The sequence below is a fragment of the Hydra vulgaris genome, chromosome 09 (genome assembly GCF_038396675.1).
Source record: "Hydra vulgaris chromosome 09, alternate assembly HydraT2T_AEP".
Taxonomy (NCBI): Eukaryota; Metazoa; Cnidaria; class Hydrozoa; order Anthoathecata; family Hydridae; genus Hydra; species Hydra vulgaris.
In genome coordinates this window covers 27,857,449-27,875,602 of record NC_088928.1, presented here as the reverse complement: position 1 = coordinate 27,875,602, position 18,154 = coordinate 27,857,449, and the positions used below count along the sequence as shown (strand labels likewise).

Sequence of the window (18,154 nt, the reverse complement as noted above, 5' to 3'; positions counted from 1 at the left end):
TTAGCTCTGTTATTACCTTCTTTTATAAACAATGGACCAGCATAATCAAGTCCAGTTTATTTAAAGCTTCTGGTTGACCGTATTCGAAGTTCAGGAAGATCAGGTTCTGATCTTCCTGAATTTTGAATTTTTTTAGAAAGCGTTTGTGCTTGGAAGAATTTACAAATTACACATTTTTGTAACACTGATTTAACTACTTTCCTTCCTTGGGTAATCCAAAATATTTTTCGTACTTCGTTAAAAGTGCTTTCGACTTCTTGATGGAATACTTTTTTGTGGGACTCATGAATTATAAGAACACATAAATAACTGCTTCTCAGCAAAATAATAGGATGCTTTTGTTCAAAACTCAAAACTTCACTATTACTATAACGCCCTTTTAGTCGTAATAAACCATATTGGTCCTCAAATAAACTAAATATTGTTTTAACTTTGTTAACCCTTTTATCATTACGAATTGTACTCATAAACTGCCAGTATATCATTTGTTAAATTATTGTCATTAATATTTCTTACATTCTTCAACAACATTTTTGCAAAACGGTAAACATAATAGGTCACTCTAACTAAGTTTTGTAGAGAGCTATACCTTTTTATATCAATAATATTTTTGAGGACCACCTCCCCACAAAACAAAGTACATGAAGACAAATTGCTAACTACCACTGAATCACCTGATTTACCATGTTTACTACATTCCTTGTTAGCCTCCTTAACTAAATGATTCTTATTAAACTCAAACATTGGAAATATAACACTCTCTTCCCTAAGAAACCTTGTACCTTCCACCCACCTACTGCTATGACAATGAGTCAAACCACCACCACAATGAGTCAAATCACCAGGACGAGTTGGGATGTCAGTTGGATTTATTTCACCATGAACAAAATGGTAATTATCACAACAATCCCTTATTTTCATAACTCTATTCTCAACCCATGGCTTGCAATTACATGATTTACTCTTAATCCAGTATAATGCAAATAAAGAATCTGACCATGATACAATTTTTGATATAACAACCTGATCACCAATGGAATTTAGGACTTGTGTCATGAGTTACAACTTTAGTTTTTGAAGTAAGTAAACAAGTTTTGATTGATGTTTTTGATATAACACGAATATAAATAATGGAAGCATAAGCTTGGATTGAAAAAAATTGTCTGAAAAAGCATGCAACTCTATTGATACTGTATTTTCTTTTACTTCTTTTATAAAAGATGCGATACAAACGACTTCCATTAGAACTTGACATTATCAGAAATCTTCTCATCCCACTCTAGTTTGTCCTTACAAGTATTTGAAATATAGTTTTTAACACGTGTAGTAAATGGTGATATTAGCCCAAGAGGATCATAAACTGATGCAGCTAAACTTAAAATATTTCTTTTTGTCTTGGGTAACGACTTTTCTTTTTCTAAAAGTGACTGAAATTTAAATATAAACTGATCATTCTTAATATCCAAATTGACTCCCAAAATCTTTTATTATTTAATGGAGTATCTATATCAACTTTATCATACTCATTATTTTCACCATTATATAAAATAAATCCCTCAGAGTTATCAATGTGGTTTTGTAATTCTAAATTGTTTGTTGCCCGTTTTCTAAGTTCTAAACCACTTTTTAACATGATATCTTTTGTTGTATGATAAAACTGTTAATACCATCACCTAAACTATCACACCCACTAATTCATCCACATACCAATCAGGTAAAATATTTTTTATAAATTCAGGGTTAGAAGACAAAAACTTGTTGAGATGATGCTGTATTGTTCCGTTTAAAATAAATGGACTTGAAGTATCACCAAACACAACACGAGTAAATCGGTAAACAACTAATTTATCATTATGATTTAAATTACTAAACCCAAGTAAACGTACAAAGTCTCTATGTTCTGGAACAATTACTATATTTAAAAAAGCTTGCTTGATATCAGACATAATACCAAAAACATTCAAACGAATCGAATAAGAATATCAAATATCTTTTATAACAAGTTTGGACCAAGGTATAAGATATCATTTAATGAAGGCGGATTTACAGCACAGGATGCATCAAAAACAGCACGCACCTTTGTTGTTTCTTTTTCTTCTCTAATAACAGGGTGATGCGGTAGATAACACACTGATCCAGGTGGTTTTGTAATTTCATCACCTGAAACACTCTCTATTATGCCATCTTTCTTATATTGTGTAAATATTTTAATATAGTCATTAAGTAATTTTTCATCAGATTTTAACTTTTTATGTAAATTTTCCAAACGTTTCTTAGCAATATTAAAATTATCAGACAGCATTACATGATTTGGTCTAAAAGGTAATTTTGTGACATATCGCTTTCCATTAAATGTAATTTCTTTTTCAAATTGATTCATAACACTGTCTTAAAGCTCACTAATCGACTCCAGCTCCCAAAATTTCTGTAACTGACTTTTTAATTCATTATCAACACTATCACGCAAAGGAAGAATGCTACAATTCATATTTTGAGGCAATCGGAGTAGATAATTTGTTTCGGCCTGCCAAAATCCAACCTAATATGATAAATCAATGGCTACAGGACCATCAATACCTCAAATTATTTTGCCAGTGATGAAAGTATAGTAAAAGTCAACAATAAAATGTCAATACTCATTGTTGTATTAAATGTATTATCTGCTAGATGTTTCAAATGTTTATATTTATACACAACTTCTGTAATATTTTGTCCTTTAATTGGTGTGCAAATCTCTGGGATGCATAATGCTTCTAAATATGTCCAACCTTTGTTAATCTTGTGCTTCACAAAAAGTTATATTACATCTAACACTTTTACTTGACCATTTGAGTTTCGAAAATGTTTTAATAACAAGTTTCTTTTTCCCTAAAGTTTTTAGTTTTAAAGCATTCCTTAACTCTTCAGTTATGTATGAAAATTGACTTCCGCTGTCAAAAATAAAACTTTTTTTGAAGGATAATTTTGGCAATCTGATACTTGAGTTGTGGCAGTTTGTAGAAGAACGGTATTACTATTATTCGATCATGTATGAGTTCCGTTGGTTTCTTTAGTTTCTTGACTCTTTGTTTGTCTATGTTTATGTATCACTGTCCTTTTGACAGATCGATATATGGTGGCGTTTTCCATACTTGTTGCATACAAAGTTACTACCGCAGTTTTTGGTCATACAGTGGAGAAAATAAAATTAGCCTCACCATGTACTGATCCAATGTTTTGTAAATCTGTAAGCAAGTTTGTGCGGTGCATCTTTTCTATCCACACACATATAATTATTGTTACAAACAACAACTTTATAGATTATAATATAGCATAATTAAATTGCGGTACATTTGATAAAACCATAAATACCTGATATTAATAGAATTAGCCTCATCTATAATTATTTTCAGTTTACTTGAATATTTTGATCTGGTAATACGCATTTGTGAGTTTTTTATTATTATTTGTAAATTAAACAAATACTGTGAAATCAGTGCTCATAAAGTTTTTAACATTTGGTCTTTAATACCTTAATTTGAAATGGAATGTGGTAAGCGTTTAACGAATGAAGAATTAGCAGTAATTAAAGCATACAAAGATACAGGCTTATCTAATAGGGAAATTGCAAAGAAAATTAAAAGATCTCCAAAAGTGGGTAATAATTACTTCAAGATTGGCGTTAATTATGGAACTTAGATAGGAAGTGGTGGCAAACGTAAAATTGATAACGTACTGAATAAGTTATTGTACGTCGTGCTGCTACTCAGCACATGACTGCATCTCAAATTCGTGCTGATTTACAATTACATGTATCTGTTCAACTGTGAGACAAATCTTACATGAAGATCCAAACACAGTTTGGAAAAAGCGTAAACCAAAACCAAAACTTACTGCTCGTCATTAAGAAGTTAGATTACAATTTGAAAAAGAACACATGTCTTGGCAGGAAGAGTGGCATCAAGTTCTTTTTAGTGATGAAAAAAAGTTCAATCTAGGTGGTCCTGATGGCGATAAACATTACTGGCACGATCTTCGAAAAGAGAAAGAAACTCGGAAAAGTTATAACTTTAGTGATGAAACTGTCATGGTTTGGGGGGGCTTTTACCTTTGCTGGAAAACTCCCACTGGCATGGATTTCAACAAATATCAATTCACAGGACTACATTGACTCATTATTTTGCTTGAACATGATAAGGAATGGATGGGTAAAAATTTCACTTTTAAAAAAGATTATGCTGCTATCCATAATTCAAAACTTACAAAAGCTTGGTTTAGAGAAAGAAATATTCATGTAATGGAATAGCCTGCATCTTCTATGGGGAATACTTTCTAGAAAGGTTTATGAAAATGGTAAGCAATTTGAATCCACCTTGGAGCTGAAAAATCGTATCAGACAAGCTTGGAATGAAATACCTATAGAAACTATCCAAAATCTTGTGATTAGGATTTGTCAAGTCGCATATTTGAAGTCATTAAAAAATCAGGAAGCAATACTAAATATTAAATGAGCAAAAAACAAAATATTTTCTTGTATATAACGTAATTTAGGCAAATTCTATTTACTCCACAAATTAAATACTTTTAACTTTTTTTCCATTTGTAATTATTGAAACATACCAATTTATAAACTTTTTAGTTGTAGTAGAAGATAATAAGAAATAAAATAGATTTAATAATTTTTTCACTGCCATTTTTGTTAAATTAGAACAAAAAATAAAGGTGATTCTATTTTCTCTGCTGTATGACCACTTTGCAGACAAATAAAACACCTAGCCAATTTTCTTAATGTGGCTACACGAGCTTCAATATTAGTTACTACACAGCATTTACTTGATGAGTGGTTACCTTGGCAATACAAACACTTATTAATTTTTCTACCTCCTTGAGCATGCAAATTTTGGGTAGTAAATCGACTACTTTCATTAACGTTTTTTTATTTATGTTCCCTTTGCGCATAAATGCTTTGACATCTTTCTTTGATCAATAGTTCCTCATTAAAAAGTTGTAACATTTTCTCTAACGACCAAGTACTACTATTACCAAACTTTCTTGATATAAGGATTTTCAACTCTTCAGGTATTCTTTCATTAAGAATAGATATAAATAGACAAACATAAGAATTGATGTCCATTTTCAATGTATTTAGATTTCTGATACATATTTCGATCTCATTGTACAGCCTCCTCAATTGCTCTATATAATCCATGGATGTCACAGGACGAACTTTTTACAAAGTTTCCATATGTGCAGTAATTTGAACTTGAGGATCTGCATATTGTTGTTTTAGAATATCAATAGCCTCTTTATAATTCTCATTTGACAGTGTTAAACCTGAAATGGCTTCCAGTGGAACACGGTTCAAATATCTCTTTAAGTAGGAAAATTTATCAATTTCACTTAAAGATTCGTTTTGATTAATAGCTGCATTGAATTGGTCCCAAAAAAAGTACCATTTTAGAGGGTTTCCATCAAAGGATTGGATCTCTAATTTCGGTAACTTACAATTAAAGGATAACCCTTGTGAACTAATTGTTCACAAGGGTTATCCTTTGAACAATTAGTTCAAAAGGATAACCCTTAATTGTTCATAATTGACGAACAAATCTCTTGGGTTGAATAACAAACTCTGCTATGTCATTTGGTTCTTTTAAATTAATGATTTCTTCTTCAAGTTCTCTTAGTTCTTGTGTAGCGGCACTTAATGAATTTCTTAATCCTCGAAGAGTAACTATATTGTCAGGTTCGCTTCAATTTCATCACTGATTTCTCTTATATCGTTTTGCAGACCTGTCCTCCGCGATAGTTTTCTATTTAAGGCTGCCATTATAGATGATTATGAGCGTTAAAATGTCAATACAAAATGAATATATGAACTACTAATACCAAAACTTTGAATGAACACAACAAACTCAAAAATAAACAACAATTTTAATAAGTCCAACAAAAACTAACTTTAAACAAAAACTTAACAACAAATTATCTTACAAAGGAAAACATACAGGTAAACTTTTAGCTCTCTAAAACTAGTTCAAGTCATCTTACTTTTCTTCACTCTAGTTCTTTATCTAGTAAATATCTTCTTTCCTTGATAAATCTTCTATTTTCATCGGGCGCCAATTTAAAATCTCTCTTTAATTTGATTTTAATAAAGGAAAAAGAACGCAATAATTAAAAACAAGCAATACGTCTTTCCATCTAAACTCTTATTATTAACAAAAGAACCCTTTTTAAATTATAAAATATAGAAAGTTAATGAGGCACGGAGGAGCGCCGAGCGGGAAAACTCCAACGTTTAATTTTTTTTTTCCATTTTTGTATTATTTTATCAACAATATTGTTTTCTTGCTTTTCTATTTTTGTTCAATTTATGTTATATCATGTGCGTGAAAAAACCAAACAAGTTTTTTTTTCTTATTATGTTAAGACCATCTTGCATTGACATTTTAACGTGAAAATATTTTTACAAAACTTAGCGCCCTCTCCCGTAATGGGCCATTTTGAAAGTATACTATGACATTTTTTTTATTTTTAAGCCTCCTGAATGATACCTTAAGCCTATCAATAGATAGACCTATGATACCTTAGTATCATATAAACTTCATTGTTTTTTTAGACAAATTGTGTGCAACGCTTTACCGTTAGAAATAACACCCATTTAAAATTGACAAAACTGTTTTGTACTATTCAACTACGATAATTAGCCAACCGAACAGTTTCACGCAACTTTATTTTTTTAGATTTTTTCTGATACTAACTACAAAAATTTTCAGCAACTTTTCGCCTCGTTAAAAATATGGATATAATAAAATTTAATTTCTAAATAATTTTTAAAAAACTTTTAGAAGAACTCCTGATTTACTAAGCTGAGAGGGGTTTTCCACAAGATAAAGAAGATACTAGACTGATGGTAAAATCCAATGTAACATTAACGGACGTCCCCTAGACGACGCATGCCCACTGACCGAATTCCAGTGTTTTGACAAGTAAACAAACGTGTGCGTTTCGAGAACGCTTATCGATATTAATAATATCGATAATACCTAAAATATAAACTTAAAAGCGGTTTGTCCTATTCTAAAATTTAAGTTATCGTTGTTTATTACTTTTTCTTGCAAAAAGGAATGTGTGGTAAATGATTATTTGTTTTTCAGCTCACAGCATAGTTAAACATATAGCTTTGTTATACATTTTAATTTGCATTTATAACTTAATAATGTCGAAAATTACATTAATAAATTGTAATTTAGATTTACCAGAATTGTCTGATGAAGAAAAAAGCAAGCTTAAAGCAAAACGGGATAGATCAAATAAAATAAGCAAATTGATGGGTGATTATCTTCTTAAAGGCTATAAAATGCTTGGAACTGTTTGTCAAAAATGCCAGGTTTTTAAAACTTTTGTAAACAAGCTTCTTTATATTGTTACAATAGTAACAACAACAATGTCAATAATCAAAACAATAATCAAGAATCTCTGGTTTTTATAATTTTTTTGAAATAAATTTTACACTTCTCTTATTCAATAGCAATGGTACCAGATTTAATTTAGTTAAGGTATAATGGCAGTTGCAGATTCTTTTGTCATCAAAATAATTTACCTGGTTGGTTTTATGATAAATTTATTGGTTTAATGTATTATTCTCACAAATTTATCATAAAAACATCATTTTATGTTTAACAACATGCTTTTAGTTTTTATACAAAAGAAGTTTTTATTATTTTTCAAACACTATTAAAAAGTACAATAAAACATACAAATTAAAAACTCATTTAATTTTAACTTGAATGCAAATTATTGCAACAATTTTATTTATTTACAAAAAATCTTCAATACCATGGATCATAAAGTTAAGGTTTTTAATTTAAAATATAGATCTTGCAGTGTTGTAAGTGACTGATTTGAATTTATTATTTAGATATGCAGCAAATTATAGTATTATTGGTTTTTGTTCTAGTAACAGATCTTTTGTATGTTACATTGTTTTCTGCCTAGGATGATGAACACTGGTTTTTCTTTACTCTACTCATGGGTTACCACAAAAACTCTAACTTAATTGCTTTAAATCTTTTTTTTAACTTTATGCTCATCACACTGAATGGTTTAGCTCTAGTGTCAGTGACTCTGCAGGCATTAAAGCCCACAACTTTTGCCTTTCTCAATCCCTAATTCAAATAGTCAACTTTCCAACTCACTTTCCAGACAACCCAAATCATTTACCTTCTCTACTTGACTTATGTCTTGTTTCTGATCCTAGTCAGTGCTCAGTTTCTCCACATTTACCCTTAGGTGCTTCTGATCACAGTTTGACCTCTCTAAAACTAATATATCATTGTTCTTCATTGCCTGAATCCCCTTATTATCATACCTCTTACAACTACCTTAACGCTGACTGGGATTCTTTCCGTGATTTTCTTCGCGATGCCCCTTGGGTAGAAATCTTTCGTTTTCCTGTCGGCAAATGTGCTTCTTACATAACTTCACGGATTCAGGCTGGCATGGAATCTTTTGTTCCTTCTTGGCAATTCCAGGTCAAGCCTCACTCTCCTCCATGGTTTTCCTCACATTGTGCTGCTGTGATTGCCAATCAAAACCATTACTTCCATATCTATCAACAAAACAATTCTCCAGAAAACAGACGTCTGTTTATTACTGCTAGAAACTATTGTAAAAAGGTTTTGTCTAAAGCTAAAGCCCGCTATTCTCAGGTCATGAAATCTTGTATCTCATTTCTAAAATTAGGCTCTCCTGACTTCTGGAGAATCTTTAACAGTATTAATAATAAGGGCAAATCTGTAATTCCCCCTCTCTTGTATGGTTCAGACTTTGTCACCTTATCTAAAGACAAAGCTGAATTATTTGCTAAAAACTTTTCATCAATATCATCTCTTGATTCCACTAGTTCTACCTGATATTGCCAACAAACAGGTTGATCCATTGCTTGACATTTGTATCACTCCAGCTTCTGTATCTCAAGTGATTTCCTGCTTAGACTCTTCTACAGCTTGTGGCCTGGACAACATAACTGTTATTGTCTTGCAGAAGTGTTCTCCAGAGCTGTTGTCTATACTCTCAAAACTATTCAACAAGTGCTTATCAGAGTCTTGTTTTCCAGCCTGCTGGAAAGGGACGTCTGTTATCCCTATCTTCAAAAATTCTGGAGAGCGATCTGATTTGTCTAACTATGCCCATTAGTCTTCTTCCTTTCAAAAGCAAGGTTTTTGAATCTTTTATTAACAAACACTTAATTTCTCATCTTGAATCTAATAATTTACTTTCTGATCATCAGTATGGATTTCGGTCTTCTCGTTCTACAGCTGATTTGCTAACAGTAATAACCGATAAGTTTTATCGTGCATTAGATTAAGGTGGAGAGGTTAAGGCCATCGCTCTTGACATTTCAAAAGCTTTTGATAAAGTTTGACATGCTGGTCTTCTCCATAAGCTTTCTTTTTATGGTGTATCTGACAACACTTTAAAGATTATTGAATCCTTTCTTTCCAATCGTAGTATAAAAGTTATCCTCGATGGATAGCATTCTTCTTATTCTGTAACTTCAGGAGTTCCTCAAGGTTCTATTCTTGGCCCTATACTTTTTTTAATTTACATTAACGATCTTCCAGATATTTTCACATCTAAGGCAGCATTGTTCGCTGATGATAATACCATTTATTCTTGTCATGATGAGAAGCCAACATTTTCTGATTGCTTTGAGGGGGCATTTGAGCTTGAAAAGGATCTCACTTTTGCTACAGCATAGGGCTCACAGTGGCTGATGAACATCAATTCAGATAAAACTCAATTTTTTTTTCAGCCAATCGTTATCGCAATAATTTAGACCTTCCTATATTTATGAACGGTGATGTACTCAATGAGTCATCTACTCTTCATCTTCTAGGATTAACTCTTATATCCAATCTTTCTTGGAAACCATATATCAAATCCATTACAAAATTAGCATCTGCTAAGTTTGCATCTCTTTATTGTGCTCACCACTTTCTTACTTCGGATTATATACTCTATCTCTATAAATCTTAAATCCGGCCTTGTATGGAATACTGTTTTCATAACTCGGGCGGATCTTTTTATGATGTCCTTTCTCTCTTAGAGAAGGTGCAAGTACGCATTGTAAACATAATTGGACCTGCACTTGCAGGCAACCTCCAACCGTTATCACATCGTCGTAATGTTGCTTCTCTTTCTCTTTTCTACAAATACTATAACGAGCCATCTACTAAAATTTATTCTCCTGTTATTCAATTAGGGCTCATCCTTTTTCTGTGACTGTTCTTAAATGCTTCAAAACTTCTTATTCTTCTTGTTTTTTTTCTCAAACGTCAGTTCTTTGGAATTCGCTTCTTTCCTCTTGCTTTCCTGATTCATATAATTTGCAATCTTTTAAGTCGTCTGTCAATCGTTATCTTGCTCTACAATCTTCATCTTTTTTCTTCCAGTAACTTCCAACTTTAATTAGTGGTTGCTTGCAGTCTTGTTGGAAGCAAAGATGTATAAAAAAAAAAAAAAAACGAAATTTAGGAGTTAGCACAGCAGAGTACAAATGCATCAACTGACTTAAATAGGTAGGACATGCAAGTAGTGTACATACATTAACTAACTTAAATAGGTTAAACATGTAAGAAGCGTACAGCATCAACTCAGGGTTTTGACTTAAGCAGACAATCTTTTAATTGAAAAAAAGTCTAATTACATCAACTGACTTGACGAGGTAGAACATGTAAAGAGTGTACATACTGATGTATGTATTCTCCTCTAATGTTCTACTTATTTAAGTCAAATTATTTACACTTTTTTTCACTTAAATAGGTAGAACATCTAAGAAGTGTACTTACATCGACTCAGGGTTTTGACTTAGTAAGAAAATCTTTTTTTTTATAAAAAAAAGTGTAAATACATCAACTGACTTAAATAGGTAGAACATGTGAGGAGTGTACTTAGAAAAACTTATTACATTTTATACTTATATAACTTTAATTATGTAAGTTCAATAAGTAAAACATGTATTTACAATAAATTATGAACTTACAATGAACATTTGTACCATATTTTTTACTTATATTTATTATTGCATGCCGACACTTTAATAGATTTAGGTTGGCTGTTGTATGCCATCGTCAAGCAAAGATAGGTCAGCTTTTGCGTACCTATCTTTGCTTTACAACTTAAAACAAATATAGGTAGATACCTGTACTTTTAAATTATTTTAAGATACCTGTACTTTTAAATTTTTCAAGGCTATTCTCATGCAAAATAAACAACAGGAAATATACTGTGTGGGCTGTGAAGAAGTTGATAAACTCATAAATAAAGGTAACTATTGTTTCTAGTTTTTTTAAATGGAATTAGGGGGGGGAAAATTAAATTTAATAAATATTTTGAATAATAAAAAAAATTTTAAAAATTAAAAATTATAAAAAGAGAAGAGTTTTAATGTCATTTAAAGTTTAACATTTTTTTGATCCAGATTTTATAAGAATTAAATGCTGAAAATATATAAATTTTCATAAGGTAAGCATAAAAGTAGCTTATCTTATGGAAATTTTATGAAAAAAAGTTAATTGCTTCATGAATGGAAAATTGGCTGATCTTAATTTTTTTCTTATTTTAAATGAGTAAAGCTCTTCAGATATATTTTCAGAATTTATTTTAGATCAGTTCTTGAAATTTTTTCAGGACAATAAAAAAGGTTAGTTGAGCTCATGCTCAAGTTGTATTCTATCCATCAATAATTAGTTGCTTAACTGTCATGTACTAATCTTAGTTCCACATGAATAATCTTGAATAAGTTAAATTTGAATAATCTTAATAATTTGAATAATTAAAATTGAATAATTTGAATGAATAAGTTAAATTTTTTTTTAAAGTTCTATAGTTTATAAATAAAAATAATAAATTTTTAAATTATAATCAGCATTTATTTGTATTAAAAAATTTTTTCCTTATAACCAGTATTTGCAGTTAGTGGCCAAGTGGTTGTTGCACATATAATTTTAATATCTGAAAAAGTTTATTACTACAATATCTAACAAACCCATCTAACTTTTGTTAGATAGGTTTTGTCTTGTTGTATTTGCTTCTAATATAGTATGTTGATGTTAAATGCTTGTTTTTTGCTGACAATTTAAGCATCTTCATTTTGAAAAAACTCTTTAAACCAATTTGTATTTATTTTGATCTTATTATATCTCCCTTATCCTTGGGAGATATAATAAGATTAACTAAAACTGATGCAAACAGAACTGTTTTCAAATCTCACTAAAACTATTCTAAAGCTTGTGGTCATTCTTTTAAAAGTGTTGTCCAAAATAACATTACTTCATTACTCTCTAACTTTATTTTATAAGTTCATTACTTCAACAGAAACTCTTTTGTGACTTGTCATTCAGCGAAGTTATTTTTTTTTCTACTGTTACTTTCCTTCAAAAAATCTTTATTCTATCTAGTTTCTTTCTATCTATTATTTTATCTAGTTTTTTTCTTCAAACATTGATGCTTTAGCATCCATTAGGTGTCATATTTCCCTTTCTTTTTTTTAATTTTGAGGGTAAACTTTTTATGTGCACTGTATAATCACTCAAAAAAAAATGTTGTAAAACTTTGGGACAATCAAACATTATTTAGGGGTAGCATAGTTACCTAATTTGGGTAATATCATGCAATAATATCAATATGTTTTCATGCATATTTTTTATCATTTTTGAAGATTTCACTGTCAGTTTTTCAAAATTCATTTGAGAACTTTTAGTATGTTATTTTTCACTAAGTAATGTAATACAGGTAAAAAAATTCAGTTAAAAGAAAAATATTTAGGGGTCGCACAGGACTAAAATAATATGTCACTAATGTACAAAATTCCTTAAAACAATAGTAAAATGAAAGTTATATTTTATTTAAGTTTTCCTATTTTCCGATGAGAGACACCCATTTACGATGGTTTTCAAGTATATGAAGTGCATTGTAGCTGCTTTGGATCTTTGACTTTTTTAAATCTGCAGCAGCTTGATTCCTCGTTTAGCGCACTCATCAACCACTATTAAAAACTTCACTACTTTTTTAATGTAATTAAAGTCCTTCATCTTTGTCCAACGTTCAACAGATAGTTGCAACCAATACACCTAATAAGGTTTCATTTAGAGTAAATCAAACCTAATTAGGTTTCATTTTGAGTAAATCAGGAATCTGGCCCAATCAGCAACACAAAAACAGGAGTTTTATCCAGTTCGATTTGTGGAAATATTAGTTTTCCAAGCTTGATTTGTTCATTTCTTTAAACAGTTTAAATGTTAAACAGTTTCAAAATTGTAAAAAAGCTTTTGCTTGGAACAATGCAATGAAATCCGCCATTCTCTTAAACTTATTATGTTGGTCCTGGTTGAGCCAATTAATTTGTTAATTTGAAGACGATCCTTTTCCACTAACATTAGCAACTTCTTGGAGATGCAAATATCTCCTTAAAAGTACAACTTTTAGTGAAAGTTTTAAACCAACAGCTAAACTTTGTTTGAAATCCAATAAATTCTTCTTGATGATGTTTTCTTGTGTGTAAAGTTTTCTTCACTCTTTCATTTTTAACTAATACACTTAAAAATTTGAAATTGAAATGATACTAATACACTTTAAAATTTGAAATTGAAATGATACAGTTTTACTGCTAGCCATTCTGAAATGCATGCTTGCAATTCAGAACGGCTTTGGAATTGCAAGCGAAATCAATAAACTCCGATAAAAATTTGCAGTTAATAACATTATGTTGCCATAATAGAGTCCATAACTGTAGAGTACATGAAAGAGTAATAAGTTAATATTATTTTTGATTTGCCAGGAAATATAGAAAAAAATTTTGAACATTGGTGCTATTAATTTGGTGACGTCCGCAAACATTTTGCAGCAAGAGTTAATGTTGTCTGGGAGTTCATTAATAAAGATGGCAAATAGAATTGATCCTAGCACAGATCCTTGGACAACACCGGTAAACACTGGTGCCCATCCTAATGTTGTGTTGTCTAGAACAACTTGCTGTTGTCGATTTGTTAAAAATGAGGGAATCCATGCAAGCTCAGTTAACCTCTTATTCCATATTTGCTCAGTTTTTCAATAAGGCTAGTATGCTGTACTAAATCAAATGCACGTGAAAAGTCGAGAAATACGATATCTAGTGGTATTTTTTTTGCCATTGTTTTGCTGGCTATAGTTTCCATAAAAAGTCCATACTTTGTCATACATTATTTATTCAGGACAAAACCATGTCGTTCACTACAAAAAAGGTTGTTTTTTGTGAAGTAGTTGAAAAGTTCATTCCTTACTATTTTCTCCATAATTTTGCATGGGACCGAAGTCAAGTTGATTGGTCTATAGTTTCCGGGATCTGTTGGGCTTCCTTTTTTAAATATGGGCGTTACGTTTGCATCTAGCCATGCTGTTGGTGTTTCTCCTGAACGCAATGATATAATAAATATGATCGCTAGTGGCTTGGCAAGTTTGGTGGCGAGTGCTTTTAGAATGAATGTTGTTTCCATCAATTTGAAGCAATAAGCTTTCAACTTGTCCGCTGTGATGTTTATGTTGTCTATCCTTTTATTTGTTCTGTGGTCGAGTGTGTTAATTTGTACATCGTATTTTTTACTAAAGACGGACTCGAATTGGTGATTTAATATATTGGCCCATGTCCTTTTTACTGTTTTTTAGTTCACCGCTGTCAGATTTGAGGGCTTGTATTGAAGTAGATGTTTTTAATTTGCTGTTTAAATATGAAAAGAGTTTTTTGGGATTTTTTTTGTCGTTTGCTAAATTGAACTCGTAGTTTTTACTTGCTTTTTTTTTATGCTTTTCCTAAATCTCTACTTGCATTGCGGTATTCCTTTACAAGTTTGGTTTTTTTCCATTTTGAGGCTACGTTTTGTTTCCACAGCGTTGTCTTAAGATAATTTTTTTATTTCATTCGTCACCCATGGCGCTCCTTTAGTTAAATTATTTTTTTTGGAATGAATTTTTCACATAGATCATATTATAAGTAATTTATCATTTGCTTTCATTTGCGGTTGAGTTATCAAGGAAGTTTTCCCAGTTGATTTTTTTTAGCTCTTTTTTATTGATTTGTAGTCGCCTTTGTAGTAATTAAATTTCTTGCTTGAAAAGGTGCGGCCAGGTTGTTGGGCAACTAGGAAATTCCATTTGATTACTAAACAAGCTTGTTTAGTTGTTCCAAGTGGTGAGTCCGATAGTAGATTTTTTATTCGATTTACATCGTCACATATCACATAGTCAAGAGTGGTTTTACATTGTCCATTTACTTGTAAGAATGTAATTACATTGTCCATTTGCTTGTAAAAATGTGAAATGATTTAATGATGGTACATACGGTACCATCATTAAATCATTTCACATTTGGAAAGTTAAAGTCACTGCAGATGAGTGTTGAACTGAATTTTTTGGTGTCAACAAGTAGCTTTGCCTTGCTAATGCTTCTTCTAATTGCAGTATCGGTTGACAGATCATTTGTATATCTTGAGGTAGACGGTAGTCGATATAAACACTCTATTAGAATGTTTTCATTGTTTATGTTTAACGAACGCCAAATTTGCTCACAGTTTGTCTGTTAATTCTTTATAATCAATTTCAACAGATGGTAGGTCTTTGCTAACATAAATTGCGACTCCGTGATAACCAACTCTAACATAATCAATTTCATATAATCAATTTCAACAGATGGTAGGTCTTTGCTAACATAAATTGCGACTCCGTGATAACCAACTCTATCTTTACGAAACACATTGTAACCGTCCAGATGTGGGACTGATCGGTTTGTGAACCATGTTTCACTTACTAAAATTATGTGGGGGCAGTTGACTAAGATATATGCTGTGAGTTCGTTGAGTTTGCTTGCATTTAGCGATGTTGCATTAGAGTATATACATTTATATGTTTATCATTATTTATTGCCGCTATCGAGTTATTAATTGGTTGCAAGTTTGTGGTGTCATGTGGCAAACTTAGCTGATGGCGGTATTGGTCTTTTGCTGCTGGGATCAAGCTGATATTTGATGATGAGGTGACGGTATAAATTGGCGGGCCGAGATGTTGTTGTTAGGCATTGTTTGATAATATTACTGTACTGTTAGCTAACAACGAGTTTGTGGCGCCGTTTGGCAAACCGAATTGGTATTCACTTTTCGTTGCTTTGGCTCATCAGGCTCATATTTGATGATGGAATTGTGGCATAATTAAGCAGGCTGAGACGAATGTCTCAGCCTGCTTAATTATGCCGCAATGCGTTGTTTGTTATTGATACAAGTTGTTGATTGGTGAAAAATTTCCATCGAGTTGTTTTTCTTGTTTACATGTCAATGAGGCTGCAATAATTTTATTGCTTGGTTCTTTTGCTATAAATTTGATCGGTCTTTTTTGTGCGGCACCCATAATAGCCATACTGAGCTGTTACGCTTCTTTAACAGTTCAATTTGGCTATTATGGTTATCGAGTACTACTATTTTTAGTGGAGGTCATTTAGTGCACTTATCGTGTTTGCATTTGTTGCTCTGTTTGACGAGTCTACTTGCTGCTTTTTTTTTTATTCTGCGTACACTTTTAACAATTTCTTTTTTGAGTCCTAGGGCAACTATTAATGATTCGATGCTTTCCTCATCTTGTTTTTTTCTTTCTTCTGGACCCTCTAAATCACATTCATTGACTTCGGTTATAATTATGTTATGTTCACTTTTTTCTCTTTCGTTCAGTTCTCGAGTGACTTGTACAACAATAGCTTTATTTATCTGTTATTTTTGTGCCCCCTTTTACGATGTCCGCTAGGGTGACTGAGTTTGTTACTCCGCTGCTTGTTGCTTCTGCTTGTTTCAGGGTGGTAATTTCTTTTTCAAGATCAATTTCTTTTTGTTTTAGAGTTTTAATTGTCTTTTTGTTTATTGTTGCCTGGGCTTTTAGCGAGCTGATCTCTCCCCTAAGTTCAAGGACATGAGTGGTCAGCTGCCTTATCCACTCCAGCATATCAATTTGAAATTGAGTTTTTTGTCTTTGGTAAGAATTTGAGGAAGTTTGATTTGATAGCTGCAGAAAATCTGTGTCTCTTGACGCCATAATGTCAGTGAATTATGGGGTTGCAGTTTTGAAGTTGTTACCAAATATTATATTATTTATATTTTATTAGTTGCTAAACCTTATTACACAAGGACTAAAAAGTTTCAGTATGTTTTTTTTCCGTTTCAGTATGTGTTTATATATATATATATATATATATATATATATATATATATATATATATATATATATATATATATATATATATATATATATATATATATGTATGTATGTATGTATGTATGTATGTATGTATATATATATATATATATATATATATATATATATATATATATATATATATATATATATATTTATTTATTTATTAATTAGATGCGCAACATTTCAAACTACAGAATAATATTTCATTAGCGGATGAAAAAGGATCCAGTATCGACATTATAAAAAATCAGATTACGTGGGCAACGGACCAATTATCTATCGAAACCTTAACATTAGATCAGCGTCAGCAGTTTTTAAACTTTATAAAATTATGTTGTGAAACGCGAATGCTTTTGATGGCTTCTGTTAACTAATTATCATGATGTTTATAATAATAACTAAATTAAGTCAATGAGTAACTTAGAAGTTTTAATTTAATTTTTAGTCTACCTTTAATTTAAAAAAAATTTTACTTTATTTATAAATTTACAAAGGCAAAATCCACTTTGCAAAATTCGTGTTAATCGAAATAGTTCTGCCGAATCTTTTCCGCAACTAAAAGGGCATCCATAAGTACGTGCGCAGTAATAATACTAATTTAGGACCCCCCATCCCCACCCGTTTTATCAATTTTTTCCTTCCCCCTTCGCCCCATCCTTCCTTTTTTTTTTCTGTGAACGTACGCATTATTTATTTCAAAATCAACTTCCATCCTTATCCAACACATGAACTATTCAAAACATTAAAAACAAAAATTAGTAAAATTAGCATTTCTCTGTTACCTAACTTAATATTGATTTTTTAAACTCGTGAAGCTAAATGCTTTTGTTAAAAAGAAAAAAAATCAGGTTTTATGAGAGATAGAGAACAAGAGGTAGTCAAATCGCGTATGTACTCGCTGTTT

The 18,154-nt window shown here is 31.2% G+C and overlaps 3 protein-coding genes across 3 annotated transcripts in view; 1 reads left to right on the top strand and 2 right to left on the bottom strand.

Moving 5' to 3' along the window:
- LOC100211966 (uncharacterized) overlaps nucleotides 1-17,212 on the bottom strand; it is a 92,950-nt gene extending 75,738 nt beyond the window's left edge. Inside the window, exon 1 of the mRNA XM_065805234.1 lies at nucleotides 17,168-17,212. The gene's annotated coding sequence lies outside the window, so the exon portion shown is untranslated. The remainder of the gene's footprint in view (nucleotides 1-17,167) is intronic.
- On the bottom strand, nucleotides 1,994-2,380 carry LOC136085381 (uncharacterized). Its single transcript, XM_065806682.1, has one exon. It carries the CDS (start codon nucleotides 2,378-2,380, stop codon nucleotides 1,994-1,996), a length of 387 nt encoding a protein of 128 aa, XP_065662754.1.
- LOC100213626 (protein ZNRD2) lies at nucleotides 6,975-17,669 on the top strand. The gene is made up of 4 exons (XM_065805235.1): nucleotides 6,975-7,110; nucleotides 7,230-7,366; nucleotides 11,232-11,307; nucleotides 17,422-17,669. Exons 1-4 carry the CDS (start codon nucleotides 7,104-7,106, stop codon nucleotides 17,622-17,624), a joined length of 423 nt encoding a protein of 140 aa, XP_065661307.1. The 5' UTR covers nucleotides 6,975-7,103; the 3' UTR covers nucleotides 17,625-17,669.
- The last annotated feature ends 485 nt before the right edge of the window (nucleotides 17,670-18,154 follow it).

Bases quoted from the DNA above. Each gene is read 5' to 3' on its own strand.
- LOC136085381 (XM_065806682.1), bottom strand. From the start codon at position 2,380: ATGAATCAATTTGAAAAAGAAATTACATTTAATGGAAAGCGATATGTC.
- LOC100213626 (XM_065805235.1), top strand. The intron at 7,367-11,231 runs GTTTTTAAAACT...AAATTTTTCAAG, and splicing joins CTGTTTGTCAAAAATGCCAG to GCTATTCTCATGCAAAATAA. The intron at 11,308-17,421 runs GTAACTATTGTT...TTTATTAATTAG, and splicing joins TGATAAACTCATAAATAAAG to ATGCGCAACATTTCAAACTA.